Source organism: Callithrix jacchus, chromosome 1 (genome assembly GCF_049354715.1).
Source record: "Callithrix jacchus isolate 240 chromosome 1, calJac240_pri, whole genome shotgun sequence".
NCBI classification, from domain to species: domain Eukaryota; kingdom Metazoa; phylum Chordata; class Mammalia; order Primates; family Cebidae; genus Callithrix; species Callithrix jacchus.
The window spans coordinates 208,946,771-208,970,721 of record NC_133502.1 but is presented as its reverse complement, the minus strand read 5'-3'; the positions used below and the strand labels follow the sequence as shown (position 1 = coordinate 208,970,721).

Below are 23,951 nucleotides of genomic sequence, written 5' to 3'. Positions count from 1 at the left end.
AATGGGAGCGTCTCCCCAGCCCAGCTGTGCCCCACGCTGCAGGGGGCCACTCACTCCTAACTGGCTCAGCTGGAACTCACTGCCTTCTAAGCAGCCCCTCTGCTCACCCAGCACCCAGCAGAGGGGAGTTTGCAAAGAATTCAAAAGACTGGTACTGAAGAGGAGGTGGGTTGGGTGTGGCACCGTGCTGTCTGCAGTCAGAGGCCTGTCCTTCGGGATGTGTGGCTAGGCCCTGTTTTGCTGCATCCCCTCACCTGCTGCCTCCCCCAGCACACACAGCAGCCCACGCCAGGGTCTAGCCAAACCTTCACAGCAGCTGCCCGTGCCTGAGTCCAGACCAAGGACGTCAGACACGTAGTCTGCTCCTTAAGCTCCTACTCCCCAAGAGCTCTTTCCTCAGCACAAGTCCAGACTGCACGAGAGGCCAGGACCACTCTACCTCACAAGCGCACAACTCCGAGGACAGAGGGAATCTTTTGCCATCTTGCTCTACTTGATGAACAGCTCCGACGGTTGAAGTTCTTCCTCATACCGAGCTCAGCATGGCTTATACCCAGCTGCCATTTACTCAGTGCTCCCAAGGGTTTTATGTCATTCAGGCCAGTGAAGGAGTAGGTCCAATCGTTATCTGTTTTCCAGATGGGGAAACAAGCTTTCGAGGTTGATGCCAGAATCTGAACCCAGCTCTGACTCCAGGGCTTGCACTCTTAACCAACATCCCCTCCACCTGGTTTGCAGATCCTACTTCTGCTTTGTATCTGGAGCAATGCGTCTTTCACTGCTCCAGCCTGGGCGCCCTCAGCTTCCTTCCTGCCTTCTATCCATGGTCTCCAGCCCCTAGTCAGGACCAGGGAGAGAGGCAGGGCACCAAAACTAGACCAGTCCCCAGGGAGGCCAAACTCCCTCCATCTGGGATCTGCTTCGCAGAAGCTGTTCAGGCAACCTCCCCGAAACCGTTGGTTCCCATGAAGCTGGATGGTAACCGAACCCCCAATCTTTTAGACAATATCCGTTGCAAAGTCACACCCAAATTGTACGTATGCTGTTTTGGTGTTCTGTTGTAGATGACAGCAGAACTTTACACTGATCTTTAACCGACCTCGCCTTGTTGGGTCTGACCCATTTCCCCACCTGTATGAAACCTTTTAGGACTCAGCTCTCCTTTGGAGCTTTATGTATCGCCTCATTCAAGTCACTAATAAAGGCTGAAATGAAGAGGGACACCTGCGTACAGCACTAAACACCTCTCTCCACTTCAATTCCATTATCGCCACTTTTTTTAAAAAAAAAAACAGAGTCTTGCTCTGTCACCAGGCTGGACTGCACTGATGCAATCTTGGCTCACTACAGTCTCTGCCTCTCGGGTTCAAGCAATTCCCCTGGCTCAGCCTCCCAAGTACTGAGACTACAGGCACATGCCACCACACCGGGCCTTTTGTATTTTTTTTTTAGTAGAGATGGGGTTTCACCATGTTGGCCAGGATGATCTCGATTTCCTGACCTTGTGATTCACCCACCTCGGCTTCCCAAAGTGCTTGGGATTACAGGTGTGAGCCACCGCGCCTGGCCCTATTATCTCCACTCTTAAGGAGCCTGTCTAGTCAGTTCTAAAACTATTTACACCATCACGAAGCACATGCTTCTCTGTCTCGGTTGCATGGAGACTGCCGACGCCTTGTAAAATCAAGATTCTTGGATCTCCGGCCTTCCCTCCACCTACTGGACCAGTAACCACTGAAAAAACTTTAGTTGTCAATGTTTGTTCTTAGATTCCCGATGCTAGCACCCCATGTCCTCAATAAAATGCTTTCAAACATGGAGTGACCTATTCTAGAATTCTGTCATGGATCAATCAGTACTAACCTTATATGTGCTGATAATGTTTACAACCCACCCTTTCCCCTTCATTGAAAGGCAGGACATTTTCCCACTTCCAGTCTGCTCACTACTCCTGCTTGCAGTGGGATGAGGAATATGGAGCTGGCAGCATGGGGAGCAGGGGGCACATCCAGAAGAGGACACTATCATCCCCAAGACCCCCAATCTGATGAGACTCAGTGGGAAGTCACTGAGAATGTGGGAGGAGGGGAAATGACCTCAGAGAAGTCAGAAGACCTGGGTGTGCATCCCTTAAACCAAAGATTCCAAGTGTGTACAGGGCTCAGGAAGGCAGGAGCTCCACTTGTAAAAAACGGTCAGGTGTTTCTGGAAATGACTGAAGAGATTATGCCCAAACCCTAAGAAAACAAAACCAATAGTGGTGGCTCGTGATATTTTATTCAAGAGAAGTCAAAACCCAGGCTCAGCCAGCTGAATAGCAGGGGACTCCCCCAAAAGAGGAGAATGAGAAGAGGGAGACGGGAGGAAAAACACCCCTTCGGTCCCACTTCCCTTGCACCCTATCCCCTAAGGGTTAAGCCCCCATTCCCCTCCTCCCCAGCCCACCCCATCTCCCTTTAATCACATCTGATACTGAGTAGCCCAGCAGGGAACAAAGAGACCATTTAGAGAAATGGGGCCGAGAAAGTGACCCCCGCACTCTGGGGCGGCTGCCTGGATGCCAGCACAAAGGCGGCATTTCAGAGCTGAAATTTCAGCACCCAACTTGATTAAAGGATTCCACAGGCTTGGAGGAGGGTGGATGGGGTGTGAAGTGCACTGCTCCCTGAATTAACCCTTCTCCAGGGCAGCAAACACCCTCCCACCGGTGCAGAAGCTCATCCCTCACTCCTCACACCCCACCCCAGGCCCAGGCTGCGCCGAGCCCTGGAGCCCTGCTTGCTGTAGAGGTTAGGGAAGCCCAGCTCCTCCTCTTGGAAGGGGAGCTGGCAGTGGAAGGGATGTCAAGGCTGGCATATTTAGGAAGCCAGTTTTCCCTCTATCCCTGTTCATGTCAGTATACCCCCGCCCCCGACCCCTAGGAGGGAGGAGCCTGTGTGACTGATCTTACCTCAGGTTGGGTAAGCAGGATGGAGAAAGGAAGAGGACCCATTAGAATCTCAGGCAGAGGAAGGAGGAGCTCCAGCTCTGACCTAATGTAACACCTGGAACCCAGGAGCACCTCCATCCCAGCACCTTCCCCCCCAAGGCCTCAGAGGATCACCAGCCCCACACAGGAAGGAAAGGACATCTTACAGGGGGTAGGAAGAGGGCATGGGTGTGGCACACAAAGAGGTGGGCCACAGAGGACAGTGTGTGGGCAGAGTCCTGAGGAGAAGTGGGGACAGCGTCGTGGGGGCAGGGGCAGGCAGGTGCTCTGTCCTTGCTCCAGCTGCTGACTTGCCCAGCAGGGCTCTGCCTGGGGAGGGTGGGAGATCAGCACACCCCCACGCTTCCTGCTGGGGCACTGCTCCTGAAAGGGGATCCGAGCCCACGATAAGAGGCTCGAAGCAGGTCCTTAGGAAACAATGGGTGGCTTGATGAGACCTGCTCTGTGATACTCCTGAGAAGGGAGAAGCCCCTGCAGCCAGTCCCCACTGGAAAGGAAATTGGGGGTTTCCGTGGCAACCAGCTCCCTGGGCACAAAGACTTGTCTGTCTGCTAGGAAGGCAGCTGAGGTATCTCCCCTGCAGCAGCCTTTGCTCTGGGGAACAGAGAGATGGAGGGAAGGATGTGGGGGATCCACAGGGGCTAAGGGCCCCTGGTGCTTCTTAAGGAGCTGACAGTCACAGGGCCACTGGAATAGATGCATGCTCCAGGCAGCAGGGCAGTCACAGGGAAGCAACAGGTGGTGACATCGCAGATAAGCAGAGGGAAGGGGATTGGAAGGTTGAGTATTTTATTATTTACACATATAAAATGAGAATGAAAATTGGGCACAGGGCAAGGGCAGGAAGATGACTCCAGCTCAGTCGGTGATGATGAGCTCGTCCACCCCCCAGTCTTCATAGCTCCCATCTGGCAGGTAACGGCGAATGATGATGGGGATCTTTCGGGCCCTGTGGCAGGGGAGAAGTCACAGGTACATGAGGGCTGGTGACCCCAGCTCTGCCGCAGAAGGAACAGATTGTGTGTGAAACACAAGGCAAGAGAAGTCTTAGGAGCAGCCTCTCGGGACTGATGAGGGTACTCTGTCAGAAAGCAACTACAAGAAAAAGAAAGTCTTTATATCAGACAAGAGGGGGAAGAATGACAGAATATTGGTAAGGCCTCCTGCAGCAGGAACAGGGAAATTCCAACAGCCAGAAGAGGCCCCCTCTCATCAGTGCCCTCCACTTTTCCCTGCCTCCTCTTCTCTTCCTCCTACCTCCTGGTGAGCTGTTCCTAAGGATCTGTGGGAATAAGCATCAACTTCCCAGTCAGGGAAGTGGGAGCAAAGGGTGCAGCAGACAGCCCAGCAGATGCCGCCCAGAGCTCTGGGGAAGTGAACCATGACTTGACTGACTTACTTGAGTTCCTTCATGGCGATGAGCAGAGGATCGGTCTCCCCCTCCAGCTCCACCATCACAGGGGCGCACATCCTGGAGGGATAGGGACAGGTGTTGGGGAGACAACAAACCCGGGGAGAAGGGCCCAGCAGGCGGTGAGGGTGGAACGGCATCTGAGTCCTCACCTAGAAAGGTCACCTTCTGGGTAGGCAGGCATAGTAGGGAGTGGTGTGCAGGGGCACTGTGCAGAGATCTTCCCTGGCAGAGGCCTATGGCAGATTCCTGAGCCCAGCGGCAACAGCAGAGTATCCTGGTGGGAGGGGTGGCATGTGCAAAGGCACGCCATTCTACCTGCTCCAACCCCAGAGCCTTGCCTCAGTGCCCACGGCACCTCATTTCAATTCCTACTCTCTCTCTATTTTTTGGAGACAAGGTTGCACTCTCCCATCACCCATGGTGGAGTGCAGTGGAGAGATCTTGGCTCCCTGCAACCTCCACCTCCCGGACTGAAGCAACTCTCCTACCACCTCCCAATCAGCTGGGACTACAGGCACACACCACCACGCCCAGCTAATTTTTTGTATAGATGGGGTTTCACCATATAGCCCAGGCTGGTCTCAAACTCCTGGGCTCAAGCAATCTGGCTGCCTCAGCCTCCCACAGTGGGATGAAAGGCAGGAGCCACCACACTGGGCCTCATTTCCATTCTCTATAGCCGCAGCACCTCAGTAAAGGCCCTGCCCTTCCTGCCCAGCCCTCCCCACCCTTCGCCACAGCCAGCAGTCAGGGGCCTGTCTGCTTACAACACTGCCATGACTCCTCTTGGCTAGCAGGCCGGAGTGCAGTCTGTCCCCTGTTCGCCTTCCTAGTACAGCCCCTTGCTACTTTCCCATATTTACCCACATTCCAGCCATTCCAAACTATTTATGGTTCCCTAGACATGCCATGTTGTTTCCCTTTTGTGTGCTCTTACAAGCTCTTCCTCTCCCTAAAAGCCTGAGAGAGGTCCAGACGTCTCCACCCTGGAAATCCTGTGCTGAATCTTCGGTACCCCGACTCATTCTGCACATACTTTTCTTGGCACCAATCTCACTGAACTGTAACCACTTGTGTGGAAGTTTTCCACATCAGACCATGAGCTCCTGGTGGCCCAGAACTACGTGCGATTCAACACAGAGGCCCAGCCCCCAGCACAACGCTTGGCCCACGGTGGAGACTCTATAACCAAGCAAGGGACGCCAATTCTAGGCCCATCTCCTCTAGGAAGCCACCCCTGATGATTCCAGCTCAGGTTCACACTAACACATCCAGAATTAATAGGAGAGCATGCTAAAAAAAAAAATACCAGTTCCTGGGTCCTTCTCCAGACCCCCTGAATAGAATCTCCAGTGAAACGGCCTGAGAGGCTGCATTTGCAAAACTGCCCAGATGATTCTGAAAACCAACTGGTCTGAGAGCTACCAGCTTACTGATTTTATTAGTAAATATTTCAATTTATGCTACTCCCAAGAGACTGAACATTTCCCAAGGTCAGATATGAAGTATCTAACTTTCCCTATATCCTCTCAATAAGTATTTCAACTCCCCAAACATAACGCTTTAAGGAATGTGGCAAAATACTTTTCCTGATCTGCATATGCCTGCTTTCTGTCAAAATATAAATAATTTAGCCAGGCGTGCTGACTCACGCTGATAATCCCAGGACTTTGGGAGACCAAGGCAGGCAGATCATGAGGTCAGGAGATCGAGACCATCCTGGCCAACATGGTCTCTACTAAAATACAAAAAATTAGTTGGGCATGGTAGTGCACGCCTGTACTCCCGGCTACTCGGGAGGCTGAGGCAGGGGAATCGCCTGAACACGGGAAGCGGAAGTTGCAGGGAGCCAAGATCATGCCACTGCACTCCAGCCTGGCAACAGAGCAAGACTCCGTCTCAAAAAACTAAAATAAAATAACATATTCAAGAGCATTCACTAATACAGCACCTATTATGCACATGGAATGTTGAAGAATGTGTCCTTAAGTAATTTGTCTTGCCTTTGCAAATAAACCCACCAACCATCCAGTTAAGAAGTAGATGTAACAAATATCATCAGCCACCAGGCGGTGCTAATGAACCAGACTGAAACAACATCCAAAACCGACCCAAGAAACAGTTCTGGTCAGGTCCAGGGGCTCACCTGTAATCACAGCACTTTGGGAGACCGACGCAGGAGGATCACTTCAAGACAGGAGTTTGAGACCAGCTGGCCAATGTGGTGAAACCCCGTCTCTACAAAAAATTAGCCAGGTATGGTGGCATGCACCGGTAGTCCCAGCTACTAGGAAGACTGAGGCATAAGAATCTCTTGAACCACAAGGTAGAGGTTGCAGTGAACCGAGATGGCACTGCTGCACTCCAGCCTGGGTGGCAGAGTGAGACTCCATCTGCACCTACCAAGAGCAGAGTCCCATTATGGCTGTACAAGAGCTAACAGCAGGCAAGGAGCCACCACATGGTGTCCTATCACTGGAAGGAGCACTAATGACTGGAACGAGCAGAACCAAGCTCTGCTCCACAAGAAAAGCAGGACACTTGGCTGGGTGCGGTGGCTCACACCTGTAACCCGAGCACTTTGGGAGGCTGAGGCAGGTGGATTACCTGAGGTCAGGAGTTCAAGACCAGTCTGACCAACATGGTGAAACCCCATCTCTATTAAAAATACAAAAAAATTACCCGGGTGTAGTGGCAGGCACCTGTAATCCCAGCTACTCGGGAGGCCGAGGCTGGAGAATCGCTTGAATCCAGGAGGCGGAGGTTGCAGTGAGCCAAGATCACGTCATTGCACTCCAGCCTGGGCAACAACAGTGAAACTCTGTCTCAAAAAAAAAAAGAAAAAGAAAGAAAACAGGACACTTAGACTTATGAGTGGCCTGGATGTCAGCCTCAAAACCTTAGGTGCTTCACACTGCCCACCAAATGAACTCCAGTCTTCTAAACTTGACACTCACGGGACCAGTGTAATCTTTTCCAGCGTTATGCCCCAAGCTGCTTGTGATCCCTCACCACAAATCCACGCCTGCCTGCCTGCCTCCACCTGGACCTTTCCTTGGGCTGTTTCTGGCACCTGGAAGAGCCACAATGCCAACTCTCTTTACCTGTCCCCACTAGAATTCGAACCCCTCCACAAGCTTTCCCGTCACCCCTGCAGTAACCCTCCTTTTTGTACCTTTCATAAAACACCACTCGTTGTCTGCCTTGGGTTGTATCTGTGCACAGGTCTATCTCCCCCGCCAGAAACACCTGGGGGACTGGGGATTACGTCTTTTCTTTTTCTTTTTAAATGGAGTCTGCTCTCTTACCCAGGCTAGAGTAGTGGCGAGACCTCAGCTCACTACAACTTCCGCCTCCCAGGTTCAAGCAATTCTCCTGCCTCAGCCTCTTGAGTTGAGTAGCTGGGATTATAGGCGCCTGCCACTATGCCTGGCTAATTTTTGTACTTTTAGTAGAGACGGGGTTTTGCCATGGGCCAAGACAGTCTCAAACTCCTGACCTCAGGTGATCCACTCGCCTCAGCCTCCCAAAGTCCAATCAACATGGTGAAACCCCATCTCTACTAAAAATACAAAATTAGCCAGGTGTGGTGGCAGGCACCTGTAATCCCAGCTACTCAGGAGGCTCAGTTGGGAGAATCATTTGAATCCGAGAGGTGGAGGATACAGTGAGCCAAGATCACGCCACTGCACTCCAGCCTGGGCAACAGGGTAAGACTCCATCTCAAAAATAAATAAATAAATAAAATGAATAAATAATAAAAGAAAAAGAAGTGTGGGTGGCTAGTGAGACAGAAATTGAATGTCTTATTTTATTTAATTGTACTTAATGCAAATGGCCACATACAATTTGTGGCTAATATAATTGATGGTGCAGGCCCAGAGGATCTTGACCTTGGTGGCACCAAAAGATATCCTACTGGGTGTGGCTCTAATGCCACTCAGAAGAGCAGAGAAGGGGAATGAATGAGAACAATGTTGCCCACCTTTATTGAGGTAGACATGATGGTCATCTTTACCCCCACAGGACTAGAGGAGACAACAGCCCAGTGCTGCTTGCACACTGAGGAGGGAGGTACAGAGAGCACTGCTGCCCTGCAAGCACAGAGTCCACATATCTGGCCCCAGCTTTCCTTTTTTTTTTTTGAAATGGAGTCTCACTCTGTCGCTCAGGCTGGAGGGCAGTGGTGCAATCACAGCTCACTGCAGCCTCAACCTCCTGGGCTTAGGTGATCCTCCCACCTCAGCCTCCCAAGTAGCCAGGACTACAGGAGCACACCACCACACTCAGCTAATTTTTGTATTTTGGCAGAGATGGGGTTTCACCATGTTGCTCAGGCTGGTCTTGAATTTCTGGACTCAAGCAATCCTCCTGCCTCGGTCTCCCCAAGTGCTGGGATTACAGGTGTGAGCCACCACACCCAGCTGCTTTTCTTTCTAGACTAATTTCCACTCTTCCCTACTTGAACTACGCCTCCTCCTCCAGATACCCACCATTTCCCACAACAGCCTATAAGGAGTCTGGGGGAGGGGCTCCTGTCCTCAGTCTCATGCTTCCCCACAGAGTACCATTAGAGTACCCCTCTCTGTCCTCTCACCTACTCTTCACAAGAAAGCAGGAGTAACTATTCCGACAGGTGAGCCTGGGTTGGGGGGAAAAGCAGGCATCTGTGGCCCCACCTCTTTGAAAGTCCCTGCATTCTCAAAGCCATCTGCTGGGAGAGGGTGCTTCCAGTGTATTCTCTACTCTGCCCCAAACCTCAGTAGTCATCTGAAGGCCTGCACTGCCTATGGCTAACTCATCTGCACTCACTGGACACTTGGATCTCCACCTGTCTACTCTATCTCCTGAATCTTTATTCTCCCAGCCATGAGAGAGAAAGTTTACTGATTTTCAAATCCCCAAAACCCCACCACTACTCTGTGCTTTCATCTCTCCAGTGTGCTCTCAAGCTGGAGGGCCCCCAGTCTGCTGGGCTGGCCACAGTCTACCTCACATCAAGAACCACCTTAGCTGGGGGCGGTGGCTCATGCCTATAATCCCAGCACTTCGGGAGGCCAAGGCGGGTGGATCATGAGGTCAAGAGAAGAGACCATCCTGGTCAACAAGGTGAAATCCCATCTCTACTAAAAATACAAAAATTAGCTGGGCATGGTGGTACGCGCCTGTAATCCCAGCTACTCGGGAGGCTGAGGCAGGAGAATTGCTTGAACCCAGAAGGCGGAGGTTGTGGTAAGCCGAGATCGTGCCATTGCACTCCAGTCTGGGTAACAACAGCGAAACTCCATCTCAAAAAAAAAACCACCTTAAAGCCAGGAGTGGTTGCTCATGCTTGTAATCTCAGTTCCAGCACTTTGGGAGGCTGAGGCAGGAGAATCACTTGAGGCTGAGTTCAAGACCAGCCTGGGCAACACAGTAAGACCCCCATCTCTACAAAAAAATACAAAGCCAGGCATAGTGACACACATCTGCAGTCCCAGCTTGAAGCCACTTGGGAGGCTGAGTCAAGAAAGTCGCTTGAGCCCAGGAGTTTGAGGCTGCAATGGGCTATGATCAGGCCACTGTGCTCCAGTATGAGCAACAGAGTGAGGCCTCGACTAGGAAAATAAAGCAAAAAGAACCACCATGGCCAGGCCCCGTGGCTCTCACCCGTAATCCCGGAGCTTTGGGAGGCAGAGGCAGGCAGATCACTTGAAGCTGGGAGTTCAAGACGAGCCAAGGCAACATGCCGAGACCCCATCTCTACTAAAAATGCAACAATTAGGCTTGGTGGCATATGCCTGCAATCTCAGCTACCTGGGAGGCTGAGGCATGAGAATCACTTGAACCTGGGAGGCAGAGGTTGCAGTAAGCTGAGATTGTGCCGCTGCACTCCAGCCTGGGCGACTCAGCAACATTCTATCTCAAAAAACAAACAAAAAAAAAACACGGGTACACATTGACTCTGACTTCACGCTTTTTCTGCTTCACTAATCTGCTGGGCAACCATCCAGTTCTGATTTTTGTATCATTTTTCTCCCATACTGTTACCTGACTTCTCAGATGTTCAAGTCCTAGTTCTCCTATTAGATCACAAGCTCCCTGAGGGCAGGGGCCTAGCACAATGCCTGGTACACAGGGACAGCACCACCTTTGGAATGTGAGAGTGGAGAGTCTACGTTCAGGTGCTGGGCTGGGCAAGATCAGTGGCTCAGGAGCTCACTATGGTCTGAGAGATGCAGAGGACAGTGAAGGGGCCATCACTCACGCAATCTGGAGAGCTCGGGTGCCCAGCACGCGGGCTCGCTCGTACTTGGTCATGTATGGTGTAGTGATTCGCTTCTGGTTGGCCTGTGGTCGCTCCCCAGAGGGAAGGATCTCAACATTCTCTTGGCCTTCCTGGACAAGATAAAAAAGAGAGAAAATCTCAGGTGGCATTTTTGGGTTACAGGGAGGGTGATAATGACAACAATCATAATCACCGCTCCTGCCACCATTAATGCTCACTGCATGCCAGGGGACCAGGTGACTGCTTCCTAATACCTCATGTCCCTTACAATAACCTTATGAGGCAGGAAGGTGCTGTTTAACTTGTCAGTGAACTAACTGCCCCAGAAGCCACTGGCTGCGGACCACATGGACAAAAGCTTTCAGGCCTAGCCCACAGGGCTGTTCTGCTGTGCAAGACTGGAACACAGCTCACTCTAACTGGGAATGCTTACGCCAGCGGGTAGGGGGCCCTGAACACAAACAGAAGGCAGATACATTCAGGTTACTGTCACCTGCCAGACTGTTTGGCAGCTTGGGCTGCAGAGGTGGGAGCCTGAGGCTGAATACTGACCTCTTCGGCATTCTCCAAGTCATCTAGCCCTTCATCCTCTTCCACGTCATCAAAGTCGTCACCATCAAAACTGTACAGGAAGAATAAATCAGTTAGTTAGAGCATCACTTACCAGAAACAAAGAGGGGCCGACCATGGTGGCTCACACCTGTAATCTTGGTACTTTGGGGGATGGAAATGGGTGGATCACTTGAGGCCAGGAGTTTGAGACCAGCCTAGCCAACATGGTGAAACCCCATCTCTACTAAGAATAGAAAAATTAGCTGGGCATGGTGGCCCATGCCTGTAATACCAGCTACTCAGGAGGCTGAGGCACGAGAATTGTTTGAACCCAGAAGGCGGAGGTTGCAGTGACCCAAGATCGTACCACTGCACTCCAGCCTGGGTAAAAGAACAAGAACCTGTCTCAAAAAAAAAAAAAAAAATCAATAAGTGCAAAGATATATGTCTCGCCCACTATATAGGAAGCACTCAATAAATATCTACTTAATAAGGATCAGCCGGGCATGGTGGCTCACACCTATAACCCCAGCACTTTGGGAGGCTGAGGCAGGTGGATCACTTGAGGTCAAGAGTTCGAGACCAGCCTAGCCAACATGGAAAAATCCCATCTCTGCTAAAAATACCAAAAATGGGCTGGGCGCGGTAGCTCAAGCCTGTAATCCCAGCACTTTGGGAGGCCAAGGTGGGTGGATCACGAAGTCAAGAGATCGAGACCATCCTGGTCAACATGGTGAAACCCCGTCTCTACTAAAAAAATACAAAAAATTAGCTGGGCATAGTGGCGGGTGCCTGTAATCCCAGCTACTCAGGAGGCTGCGGCAGGAGAATTGCCTGAACCCAGAAGGCGGAGGTTGCAGTGAGCCGAGATCTCGCCATTGCACTCCAGCCTGGGTAACAAGAGCGAAACTCCGTCTCAAAAAAAAAAAAACAAAACAAAACAAAAATGAGCCAGGTGTGGTTGGTGCCTGTAATGCCAGCTACTCAGGAGGCTGAGGCACGAGAATCACTTGAACCTGGGAGGCAGAGCTTGCAATGAGCTGAGGTCACACCATTGCACTCCAACTTGGGCAACAGAGTGACACTCCTTCTCAAAATAATAATAATAATAAGTAAATCAGACTTTTGTTCCATTTTACTCCTTCAATCTTTCCCCATCTGCCCCCAGATTTTGTTAGGACTCATTCATCATCGCTGTTTGCCTCTCTACTGGATCATTCTCATCAGCCTTTTTTTTATTTTTTTTTTAAGACAGAGTCTTACTCTGTCACCCAAGCTGGAGTGAAGTGGCGCAATCTCGGCTCACTGCAACCTCCGCCTCCTGGGTTCAAGCAATCCTCCTGTCTCAGCCCCCCGCGTAGCTGGGATTACAGGCATACACCACCATGCCCAGGTAATTTTTGTTTTGAGACGGAGTTTCGCTCTTGTTACCCAGTCTGGAGTGTAATGGTGCGATCTCGGCTCACTGCAACCTCCACCTCCTGGGTTCAGGCAATTCTCCTGCCTCAGCCCCCCGCGTAGCTGGGATTACAGGCATACACCACCATGCCCAGCTAATTTTTTGTATTTTTAGTAGAGACGGGGTTTCACCATGTTGACCAGGATGGTCTCCATCTCTTGACCTCGTGATCCACCTGCCTCAGCCTCCCAAAGTGCTGGGATTACAGGCTTGAGCCACCGCACCCGGCCAATTTTTGTATTTTTAGTAACGAAAGGGTTTCACCATGTTGACCAAGCTGGTCTTGAACTCCTAACCTCAGGTGATCCACCCTCCTTGGCCTCCCAAAGTGTTGGGATTAAAGGTGTGAGCCACCACTCGGCCCATCAGTATTTCAACATGTGCTTTTCCTCAACTAAAAAAAAAAAAAAAAACCCTTCCTTCTCTTCTCCCTCCCCCTACAGCCCTAATTCCATAGTGCCCTTTGAAGCAAAAATAAGTGAAAGAGCTGTCCCTCACTGTCTACAATTCCTCTCTTCCCATCCTGTCATAATCCCACTCCAAAAAGCCTTTCACACCAAGAGCTCCATCAAAACCCCTCTTCCCAAGTTCATTAATGATCTCCACGTTGCTAAATCCAATGGCCAATTCTCAATCTCATTTAGCCTGATCTACCAGCTGACACATTAGGCCACTCGCTCTCCTCACTTGACTCCAACGACACCTCACTCTCTTGGTGTTCCCCCACCTCCCTGGCTTCTCTTTTCCTCCAAGCACTCAACGTTTGAATGCCCGAACGCTCAGCCACGGGTCATCTCCTTTTCTCTACTGACACTGAGAATGTTGTAGCAATCCCACACGTTTCTTATTTTTATCTTCACACTAAATCTCTTTGTGCCCACACATCCAACAGGTAATTTTTTTGGCTCTACTTTTAAAATAATAATATATCCAGAATTCAAAACCACTTCTCACCACCTCTGCTCCTACCACCCTACCACAAGCTACTGACTTTCACCTAGATTACTGCAACCAGGCCGGGCACAGTGGCTCACACCTGTAATCCCAGCACTTTGGGAAGCTGAGACGGGTGGATCACTTGAGGTCAGGAGTTCGAGACCAGTCTGGCCAGCATGGTGAAACCCCATCTCTGCTAAAAACAAAACAGCCAGATGTGGTGGCACATGCCTGTAATCCCAGCTACTCGGGAGGCTGAGGCAAGAGAATCCCTCCTTGAACCTGGGCGGCAGAGGCTGCAGTGAGCTGAGATCGCGCCACTGCACTACAGAGCCTGGGCGACAGAGCAAGACTCCGTCTAAAAAAAAAATAAAAATAAGATTACTGCAACCAACCCTTCCAGACTTGTATTTAATGCCACCGGTGGAGCTGCCCCAGACCCTTCTCTGGAGAACTCCTATATTACATACTTCTAGAACTGGAGAAGCTCACGCGACTCCCATGACCTGTTTACTTACTTATGGGCCTGTGCCCCCTGTTCTAGAAAGCGAGCACGTGGAGGGCAGGGACGATTCCTCATTCACCTCAATATTCCCATGACACAGAGCCCGGCTCACCGAAAGACACCTTTCCTACGGATCCTATCCGGACCCTCGAGCCAGGAGCTTCCCGTGCCCGGTCTCCGGTCGGGCCGATGCTCCTGGGTCCCCGCCCTTTCCTTCCCCGGCACCGCCTGCCCCCTCAGGCCGCCAATCCCCTCAGACGTTGCCCCTCGACGCCAGGCTCCTCAGCCGCCTTCGACCCACGCCTTGCCTCATCTGCCCCTTCTGAGGTTGCCGCAAAGGCCACTTGGCTCTCGCACTCACTTGTCCTCGTTGTCTGACATGACACCCTAGTCTCTGCGACGCCGCTGCTCCCCAGTGCCGCGCGGAGACCCGCAAACGGCTCCACTACGACTCGCGCGGCGCCACGATTATCCTGCGCTTGCGCGGTAACCCAGAGGCATCACTTCCGGGAGGCAGGACGGCGCGAGAGAGAAAGGGCGCATGCGTTGACTCGTGGGCGCGTTACCATGGTAGCCACGGTAGCCACAGTTGTTAGTTGCCAGCTCTAGCAGCCCAGATCGCGTAGGATTTCTACGTGGCACCGGTGCGGCTGCGGCTGTAAAGCAGTGGTCACCGCCTCCGAGAGCTCACCTCTATGTGGAGAAGGGAGCACCCAGAGGAGGTCTTAGGGTGAAATTTCAATTTTGGCATATCTCTCAGTGGGTACTGTTCTGATCTGGCTATGTTAACACTGCCTTCCTCCCGAGGGGACTTCCCTGCCACAGGCGCTGGGTCAGAATGAGGACTCTGTGTGTGTATCTGTCTGTGTCCGGATGGGAGGTTTGGGCACTGTCTCGATATTAAATGGCGGCATCACGATTCTCTGGCTGGATCCCCGCTTCCAGACTTCTAGGGTGGTGGGCGTGGGGAAGAGGAAATTAGGGATAGGAGACAGAGGGTGTGTCTTTGCATCCTTCCCTCCTCAGGGTCCTTGCATGGCTTCACAGAAGATAGAAGTAGTGACCAAAGCAACGGGGTTCCGGCGCCGCCCCAAGAAGACCACTTACACCCCGGGGACCTGCGAGCTGCTCGAAGGTCAGTGCTTTAAAGCAGCGATCCCCAGCCTTTTTGGCACCAGGGACCGCTGTCGTGGAAGACAAGAACGGTTTCGGGATGAAACTGTTCCACCTCAGATCATCAGGCATTCCTTAGATTCTCATAAGGAGCCTGCAACCTAGATCCCACGCGTGCGCAGTTCACAATAGGGTTCACGCTCCTATGAGAATCTAAGGCTGCCACTGACCTGAAAGGAGGCGGTGACGCTCGCTAGCCCGCTGCTCACCTCCTGCTGTGCGGCCCTGTTCCTAACAGGCCAGGGACTGGTGTCAGTCCAGGAACGGGGGACGGGGCAGGTGGGGGACGGGTGGAAACCCGAGTTAAAGGATGAGAAAAGAATGATGGTAGTTACCCTCTGTAACTCAGTTCTCCCCTACCTGACCTGTGGCTTAGCAATTATTGCTATTTTCCTTTACAGATAAGGAGCCTGGGGTTCAGGAAGCTTCCAAGTTCTACTGCATATACCTTAGTGGGCAGGAGCGGGGGAGGGAGGGAAGGTTCAAGGTGCTACAGCTTGCCAAAAGTCAACTAACATTTTTAGAGTAATTAATTCCTATGCATGCTTTAGATCACACTTTCAACTTTCCCGGGAAGACCTGTCTCCTCCTTACCACCACAGTAGGCTCGACTGTTGTGTGCCCGCACACATTTTCCTTCACTGGGCTCAGTCACTTGGTGTCCCATCTATCCCTCTTTCATCAGCAGGAATCGTGTCTGTTTCAACTCACGACTGTACCTCCAGCCTCTGAAACGTGATGAACAAGTGTTCATGTGTTCTTTTACTCAACCACGTTTTGCTTTTTGAGACAGAGTCTCACTCTGTCACCCAGGCTCGAGTGCAGTGGCGCGATCTCATCTCACTGCAACCTCCGCCTCCCAGGTTCAAGGGATTCTCCTGCCTCAACCTCCCAAGTAGCTGGGATTGCAGGAACACACCACCATGCCCAGCTTTTTTTTTTTTTTTTTTTTTTTGTATTTTTAGTAGAGATGGATGGGGTTTCACCATGTTGGCCAGGATGGTCTCGATCTCCTGACCTCGTGATCTGCTCACCTCAGCCTCCCAAAGTGTTGGGATTACAGGTGTGAGCCACCGCACCTGGCCAACATTTTCTTATGTTTGAAACACAGTTTTGCTCGTTACCCAGGCTGGAGTGCAGTGATGCCATCTCGGCTCACCACAACCTCTGCCTCCCAGGTTCAAGCGATTCTCGTGCCTCAGCCTCCCGAATAGCTGGGATTACAGGCATGTGCCACCGCGCCTGGCTAATTTTGTATTTTTAGTAGAGACAGGGTTTCTCCATGTTGGTCAGGCTGGTCTCAAACTCCTGACCTCAGATGATTCGCCCGCCTCAGCCTCCCGAATAGCTGGGATTACAGGCATGAGCCACCGTGCCCCACCAACAACAACATGTTTAACTCTTTAATGTGCCTTAGACTCTGTTTTAGGTGCTGGGGATACCACAGTGAAAAAAGAAAAAGAAGAAAAAATATTTGTTAACAGAGGGCAGAAATTTTATTAAACCAGCAAAAATTCTTATCATGAGCTAAATAGAAAGATAAATAATAAAATAAAATATATAGAATTTTAGGTGGTGATAAGTGCTGTAGAAAAAACGAAGCAGGGGCTGGGCATGGTGTAATCCCAGCACTTTGGGAGGCTGGGGCGGGTGGATCACGTGATCAAGAGATCGAGGCCATCCTGGCCAACATGGTGAAACCTCTGTCTCTACTAAAAATACAAAAATTAGCTGGACATGGTGGCGCACACCTGTAGTCTCAGCTACTTGGGAGGCTGAGGCAGGAGAATCGCTTAAACCTGGCAGGCGGAGGTTGCGGTGAGCCGAGACTGCGCCATTGCACTCCAGCCTAGTGACACAGCGAGACTCCGTCTCAAAAAAAAAAAAGGAAAGAAAAAGTAAAAACTAAGCAGGAAAGGCATTGAGGATAGAGAAGGCATGCTCAGTGCAGAATGGGGCTAGGATGTCAGGTGAAGACATCTGCCTGCAGCCAGGAGGCCTCATACAAACTGAATGCTTTGTCTTGTAGTGATGATGAAGGAATCCAAACTGACGAACACCCAGCAGCGCCACATCATGGACATCGTGAAAAGTAAGGGGCAATTCACAGCGGCTTCCAGGCCAGAGGGATCTGGGGCCACATTCTTAATGCTTCTCCATGTTAAGGGAGAGAGGACCTCATTTAAAAAGACAAAGACAGCCGGGCACCTGGCTCATGCCTGTAATCCCAACACTTTGAAAGGCTGAGGTGGGAGAATGGCTTGAGACCAGCAGTTCAAGACTAGGCTGGGCAACACCAAAAGACCTTGTCTCTGCCAAAAAAAAAAAAAAAATATATATATATATATATATATATATTTTGAGAGGGAGTCTCGCTCTGTTGCCCAGGCTGGAGTGCCGTGGCACAATCTCGCCTCACTGAAACCTCTGCCTCCCAGGTTCAAGCAATTCTCATGTCTCAGCCTCCTGAGTAGCTAGGATTATAGGCATGTGCCACCATGCCCAGCTTAATTTTTGTATTTTTAGTAGAGATGGGGTTTCACTATGTTGACCAGGCTGGTCTTGAAGTCCTGACCTCGTGATCCACCTGCCTTGGCCTCCCAAGTGCTGGGATTCCAGGTGTGAGCCACTGTACCCGGCTCCCAAATTTTTTAAAAATTAGTCAGATGTGGTGGTACAAACTTGCAGTCCCAGCTACTCAGGACGCTGAGGTGACAGGATCACTTGAGCCTGGGAGGTCGAGGCTGCAATGAGCTGTGATTGCACCACTGCACTCTAGCCTGGCGACTGAGTGGAACATAGTCTCAAAATTAAATTAAAACAGGTCAGGTGTGGTGGCTCACAGCTGTAATCCTATCACTTTGGGAGGCTGAAGTGGGAAGATTGCTTGAGCCCAGAAGTCCAAGACCAGCTTGGGCAAAACACATACATACTGGGGTGTGTCTATAGTCCTAGCTACATCAGGAAGCTGTGGCAGAAGGATCACATGAGCCCAGGAGTTCAAGGCCAGCCTGGACAACACAGTGAAATCTATGTCTATAACAAAATTTTTTTCGTGTGACCAAAAAAATGAGTATTTCTGACCCCTTGTTCCTGGGGAATTGACATTGTAGAGACTGAACAGGCAGGAAAGGTAGACAGGCACAGATCAAAATAGGGGATGGGCCAGTCCTGGTGGCTCATGCCTGTAATCCCAGCACTTTGGGAGGCCAAAGTGGTCCCAGCTACTTGGGAGGCTGGGGCAGAAGAATTGCTTGAAGCTGGGAGGCGGAGGTTGCAGTGAGCCAAGATCATGCATTGCACTCCAGCCTGAGTGATGAGCAAAACTTTGTCTCAAAAAAAAAAAAGGAAGACAAAAATTAGCCAGGCCTGGTGGCACTCACCTGTAATCCCAGCTACTCAGGAGACTAAGGCACAAGAATTGCTTGAACCCAGGAGGTGGAGGTTGCAGAGAGCCAAGATTGCATCACTGCACTCCAGCCTGGGGCGACAGAGCAAGATTCTGTCTCAAAAAAAAAACAATGGGCCGGGCTCATTAATGGGCAGTGGCTCACACCTGTAATCTCAGCACTTTGGGAGGCCAAGACGGGCGGATCATGAAGTCAAGAGATAGAGACCATCCTGGCCAACATATCGAAACTCTCTCTACTAAAAATACAAAAATTAGCTGGACATGGTGGCATGTGCCTGTAGTCCCAGCTACTCAGAAGGCTGAGGCAGGAGAATCTCTTGAACCGAAGAGGTTGCATTAAGCCAAGATCGCTCCAGCCTGCACTCCAGCCTGGCAACTGAGTGAGACCCTGTCTCAAAAAAAAAAAAAGAAAAAATGGATGGGATCTGCTCTAAGCTGGGCTTTACCGCCATTGAGAGGTGGGGTCAACTGACCAGATAGGTGATACACTTGAGCCCAGGAGAGGAGCCCCAGGCATGGCCAAGCAGGGGGATGGACAGCAGGAGAGATAGGTAGCTGCTACCATCCAAACGGTCCCTTCCTGTCCATGGACCATGCAGAAAGTTTTCGGAACCCATCTATAGAAATAAAAGCACCAGTACAAAGATTTGATATACAAGAATGTTTATTGCAGCATTGTTTGAAGTAGTAAAAAACAAACCAACCTAGAAATAACCTGAATTTCTGAAACTAGGAGGAGAGCTGAATAAATAATGTATCCATTCTAAGGACACTAGTATATAGTTAGAAAAAATAAGTTATATATAAATGGATTGATCTGGAAAGATGTCCATGACAAAATGTTAAGTGAAAAGAGTCTGTTATTTTAATATATTACAGTATGATCCAGTGTTTGAAAGAATCTTATATGCACATATATCTTTGAACATGTTTATATAAGCATTGAAAAGGAAAGAGACCACCAAACCGTTACCAGCACTCATTCATTACAGATGGGTGGAATTGAAAGGACGAAGAGAAGACTCCTTGACTGTTTGACTTGTTTTGTTTTTGTTTCTGTTTTTTTGAGACAGAGTCTCACTGCTGTCCAGGCTGTGCAGTGGCTCAGTCTTGGCTCACTGCCGCCTCCGCCTCCTGGGTTCAAGCAATTCTCCTGCCTCAGCCTTCCCAGTAGATAGGATTACAGACACTCGTCACCATGCCCAGCTAATTTTTTTGTTTGTTTTTTTTGGACATGACTACTGCAGGATTTTTTTTTTTTTTTTTTTTTTTGAGACAGGGTCTTGCTCAGTCACCCAGGCTACAGTGCAATAGTGCAATCTCTGCTTCCTGAGTTCAACTGATTCTCCCACCTCAGCCTCCCAAGCAGCTGGGATTACAGGCACCCGCCATAATGCCGAGCTAATTTTTGTATGTTTGTAGAGACTGGGTTTCATCATATTGGCCAGGCTGGTTTCGAACTCCTGACCTCAGGTGATTCGCCTACCTTGGCCTCCCAAAGTGCTGAGATTACAGGCGTGAGCCACCATGCCTAGCCTGTTTGAGTTGTTTTAACAGGTGGGTATTGCTTTTATCTTTAAAAAGTGGCAAGGCACAGTGGCTCATGCCTGTAATCTTAGCACTTTGGTAAGCCAAGTTCAGTGGATCACTCGAGGCCAGGAGTTCAAGACCAGCCTGGCCGACATGGCCTGTCTCTACTAAAAATATAAAAATTAGGCCAAGTGCAGTAGATCACACCTATAATCCCAGCACTTTGGGAGGCTGAGGCGGGCGGATCACAAGGTCAGATCGAGACCATCCTGGCCAACATGGTGGTGAAACCCCCGTCTCTTAAAAAAAAAAATATATATATATATATAAATTAGTCGAGCCTGGCAGCGCACACCCGTAATCCCAGTTACTCGGGAGGCTGAGGCAGGAGAATCGCTTGAACCCAGGAGGCGGAGGTTGCAGTGAGCCGAGATTACACCACTGCACTCCAGCGTGGGTGACAAGAGCAAGACTCTGTCTCAAAAAAAAAAAAAGCCATGTGCACCTTCCCACCCTAACTCTTCCTTACCCAGGAGGAGATGCTTTGCCCCTACAGTGCAGCCCAACATCCAGCCAGAGGGTCTTACCTTCCAAGCAAACAGCCTCGCCCATCTACCTGCCTCCCATCCTGGCAGCCCATCCCCACCTCCGGCCTGCCAGCCTGTGCCAAGCCAATGGGGCCTACAGCCGGGAGCAGTTCAAGCCTCGAGCCACCAGTAAGTGAGAGGCTCAGCTAGGGCCTTTCTCCATCTCCCTGGGGGAGGTCATGGGAGAGGGATGCAGGCAGCCCACAGGGCAGGTGGGAAGGTAGCTGATCAAATCCTCATGTACTCTGTACTCATGCCTTTGAGCCTCAGCACGTTAGCTCGGCGGGTATTCAGGGTGCAGGGGAAACCAGTCATGTGGTCCTCTATTTTTATTTTTCCAGAACTCACAATTAACTGGAATCTACCAATTCCTGATGATAGGGGCTAGCAAGGCTCAAGGCCACAGCCCAACCCCTCCCCGGATCCCCTACACAGAGGTTGCCACTACAGGCATCGCCAAGTCCCCAGGTTCCTGAGCTTTCTTTCTTAGCCTTGCTCTGCACCAAAGCAGCATGTGGGTTTTGACAAACTTTTTTTTTTTTTGAGATAGAGTCTCGCTCTATCGCCTAGACTGGAGTGCAGTGGCGTGATCTCGGCTCACTGCAACCTCCACCTCCCAGGTTCAAGCAATTCTGCCTCAGCCTCCCAAGCAGCTGGGACTACAGGTGCCCGCCACCGTGCCCAGCTAATTTTGTATTTTTAGTAGAGATGGGGTTTCTCCACGTTGGTCAGGCTGGTCTTGAACTCCCAACCTCAGGTGATCCGTCCGCCTCTGCCTCCAAAAGTGCTGGGATTAAGTGAGCCACCACGCCGGCCTTTTTTTTTTTTTTTTTTTAACAGATGGGGTATTGGCCAGGCACGGTGGCTCATGCCTGTAATCCCAGCACTTTGGGAGGCCAAGGCTGGCAGGTCGCTTGAGCTAGTGTTCGAGACCAACCTGGGCATCATGGCAAAGCCCCATCTCTACTAAAATACACACACACACACACACACACACACAATTAGCTGGGCATGATGACATGCATCTGTAGACCCAGCTACTTGGGAGGCTGAGGTGGGAGGATGGCTTGAGCCCAGGAGGTTGCAGTGAGCCAAAATTGTGTCACTGAGTTCCAGTCTGCGTGACACGAATACTCTTGGTGACAGAGTCAGTGTCTCAAAAAAAAAAAAAGGGGGGGGGTCCTACTACATCCACGAGGCTGGTCTTGAACTCCTGGTCTTATGCGATCCTCCCACTCAGCCTGCCAAAGTGTTGGAATTACAGACCATACCCGGCCTCTTTCCTTGGTTCTTCCAAGCTCTTCCTGCCTCTCTTGACAGTACTGTATGCTCAAGAGCACCCAGGGTAGGAGCCGGGTGCACAGAAGCCCTGTGGGCATGAGACGGCACCCTGCAGCAAGCACACACTTGGGAACAAAGACCACGAACCCTCGTACCCTTCACGGCCTAACTAGGCTATGTCTTTTTGGCCCTACAGGAGATCTGGAGAAGGAGAAGCGAAGACTCCAAAATATCTTTGCCACAGGGAAGGACCCAGAGGAACGGAAAAGAAAGGCCCGTCCTGGACGACAGCAGGCTCCAGCCCCCGAGCAGGACCGGTTTGAAGAGTGTAAGCCTCAGACGGGCCAGTCACGCTGGGGGTGGGGTAACGTGAGGAGGTGGCCCAGAACTGGATGGAGCAGTCAGGAGACCACTGGACACCAACAAGTGAGAAACATTCTCTTTTTTTTTTTTTTGAGACAGAGTCTCCCTCTGTCACTCAGGCTAGAGTACAGTGGCGTGATCTGGGCGCACTGCAGCCTCCACCTCCCAGGTCCAAGTGATTCTCCTGCCTCAGCTGGCTGAGTAGTCGGGATTACAGGCTCGTGCCACCATGCCCTAATTTTTGTATTTTTAGTAGAGACAGGGTTTCACCATGTTGGCCAGACTGGTATTGAACTCCTGAACTCAAGTGATCCTCCCGCCTTGGCCTCCCAAAGTGCTGGGATTACAAGCCACTGCGCCCAGCCTAGAACACTATTTGACAATAGAACAACTTCCTCTCCTTGAGAGAGGCAACCCGCTGCCCGCACCCCTCACGGGAGCCTGATAGCCCTCTCCTTTGTCCAGTGGTGAAAGAAATCCAGGAGAGGAAAGAATTCCTGACTGATATGGAGGCCCTGGGACAGGGCAAGCAGTACCGAGGAATTATCCTTGCTGAAATCTCCCAGGTAGGAGAAACGACCGGGGAAGCCGGGAGAGGAGGGGCCCAGCACAAGTAGAAATGGAAGCACGGGGGCAGGGGGCAGGCTCTAGCTCACAGCTGTAGCAGCCCCTCAGGTTCCTACCCCTGATGCATCCGCTTTTCCTGATGCCCTCCGCAGAAACTCCGGGAAATGGAAGACATTGACCACAAGAGGAGTGAGGAACTTCGGAAGGCTCTTGCCACCACTTAAGCTGTCTCCAGGGGCAGGGCAGGGTAGCCCAAGCTTGACCACTGGAGTCCACTCCTATCAAGCAGGGTCAGCCTCAGGTCAGCCCACCCTACCAGCCTTCAGCCACTTCAGATGGTGGCACAGCACTGCCCTGCAGTACCCTGAGGCATACTCAGCACCCTAGCCCCTACCCACGGGTGCCGTTGGAGCCTCTGAGATCCACAGCCCCATCCACAGAAAAGCAAGGCCCGAGCGTTCCTACTTGGACGTGTGTGTAACGGTATCCACTGGGCCTGCTTCCCACCACCTCCGGCCTGCAGCCTGTTCATTTAGTTTTTAAATTCAGGAATGAATATGATTCTCTTCTTCCTGTTTTAGGATTTACTTATTTGCTTTCTTACCGCCTGAGGCAAATACTCAACCACAACGATGAACTGGGCAATAAAGCGTATTTAACTGGGTCATCACAAGCACCATTTGGTTTTCAGAGGGACAAGCTTATTTGCTCAAGGCATTAGAATCTGTCGAGCACAGATGGTTTCTAGCTGCCTGTTTGCATATTTCAAGTGGAAATGGGAACCGACCTCGTGGGCACCCCGCAGCCAGGCGCTGTGGCAGCTGCTGAATTCCACTGTCAATGATCTCAATAAATCTCTGCAATGGTTCATTCTCCCTCTGTGAAAACTAAGTCTCAACAAGACGCTACAACCAA

General features: G+C 51.0%; 2 protein-coding genes across 7 annotated transcripts; one reads left to right on the top strand and one right to left on the bottom strand.

The window, feature by feature from the left end:
- Positions 1-2,258: 2,258 nt before the first annotated feature.
- POLR2F (RNA polymerase II, I and III subunit F) lies at positions 2,259-14,593 on the bottom strand. 3 transcript variants are annotated; one of them, XM_017963631.2, is made up of 5 exons: positions 14,432-14,593; positions 11,224-11,293; positions 10,651-10,781; positions 4,389-4,460; positions 2,259-3,938 (listed from the first exon to the last, which is right to left on the bottom strand). In XM_017963631.2, exons 1-5 carry the CDS (start codon positions 14,434-14,436, stop codon positions 3,848-3,850), a joined length of 369 nt encoding a protein of 122 aa, XP_017819120.1. In that variant the 5' UTR covers positions 14,437-14,593; the 3' UTR covers positions 2,259-3,847. The 3 variants fall into 3 exon arrangements, with proteins under 3 accessions (XP_017819120.1, XP_002743812.1, XP_017819117.1); XM_002743766.6 differs by having other exon boundaries at positions 14,485-14,593; XM_017963628.4 differs by lacking the exon at positions 14,432-14,593 and adding an exon at positions 14,137-14,353.
- An 89-nt stretch (positions 14,594-14,682) lies between these two features.
- C1H22orf23 (chromosome 1 C22orf23 homolog) lies at positions 14,683-23,715 on the top strand. Of its 4 annotated transcripts, XR_004733567.2 has the most exons (8): positions 14,683-14,853; positions 15,150-15,258; positions 17,326-17,388; positions 20,772-20,954; positions 22,303-22,434; positions 22,935-23,035; positions 23,189-23,337; positions 23,618-23,715. XR_004733567.2 is itself a non-coding variant. In XM_008979035.5 (7 exons), the coding sequence occupies exons 2-7, from the start codon at positions 15,159-15,161 to the stop codon at positions 23,258-23,260; spliced, it is 651 nt and encodes a 216-aa protein (XP_008977283.2). In that variant the 5' UTR covers positions 14,683-14,853; positions 15,150-15,158; the 3' UTR covers positions 23,261-23,715. The 4 variants fall into 4 exon arrangements, 3 of the variants coding, with proteins under 3 accessions (XP_008977283.2, XP_054097309.1, XP_054097310.1); XM_008979035.5 differs by having other exon boundaries at positions 23,189-23,715; XM_054241334.2 differs by lacking the exons at positions 22,935-23,035; positions 23,189-23,337; positions 23,618-23,715 and having other exon boundaries at positions 22,303-22,670.
- Positions 23,716-23,951: the final 236 nt, after the last annotated feature.

What these genes read in the sequence shown, in the direction of transcription:
- POLR2F (XM_017963628.4), bottom strand. Translation starts at nt 14,198, where the DNA reads ATGAGGAATCGTCCCTGCCCTCCACGTGCTCGCTTTCTAGAACAGGGG. An exon ending in ACTTGGAGAATGCCGAAGAG is followed by an intron (nt 10,782 to 11,223) that starts GTCAGTATTCAG and finishes TATCTTGTCCAG; the next exon opens with GAAGGCCAAGAGAATGTTGA. An exon ending in ACCCGAGCTCTCCAGATTGC is followed by an intron (nt 4,461 to 10,650) that starts GTGAGTGATGGC and finishes CTATCCCTCCAG; the next exon opens with GATGTGCGCCCCTGTGATGG.
- C1H22orf23 (XM_054241334.2), top strand. Translation starts at nt 15,159, where the DNA reads ATGGCTTCACAGAAGATAGAAGTAGTGACCAAAGCAACGGGGTTCCGG. An exon ending in GACCTGCGAGCTGCTCGAAG is followed by an intron (nt 15,259 to 17,325) that starts GTCAGTGCTTTA and finishes TTTGTCTTGTAG; the next exon opens with TGATGATGAAGGAATCCAAA. An exon ending in GTTCAAGCCTCGAGCCACCA is followed by an intron (nt 20,955 to 22,302) that starts GTAAGTGAGAGG and finishes TTGGCCCTACAG; the next exon opens with GAGATCTGGAGAAGGAGAAG.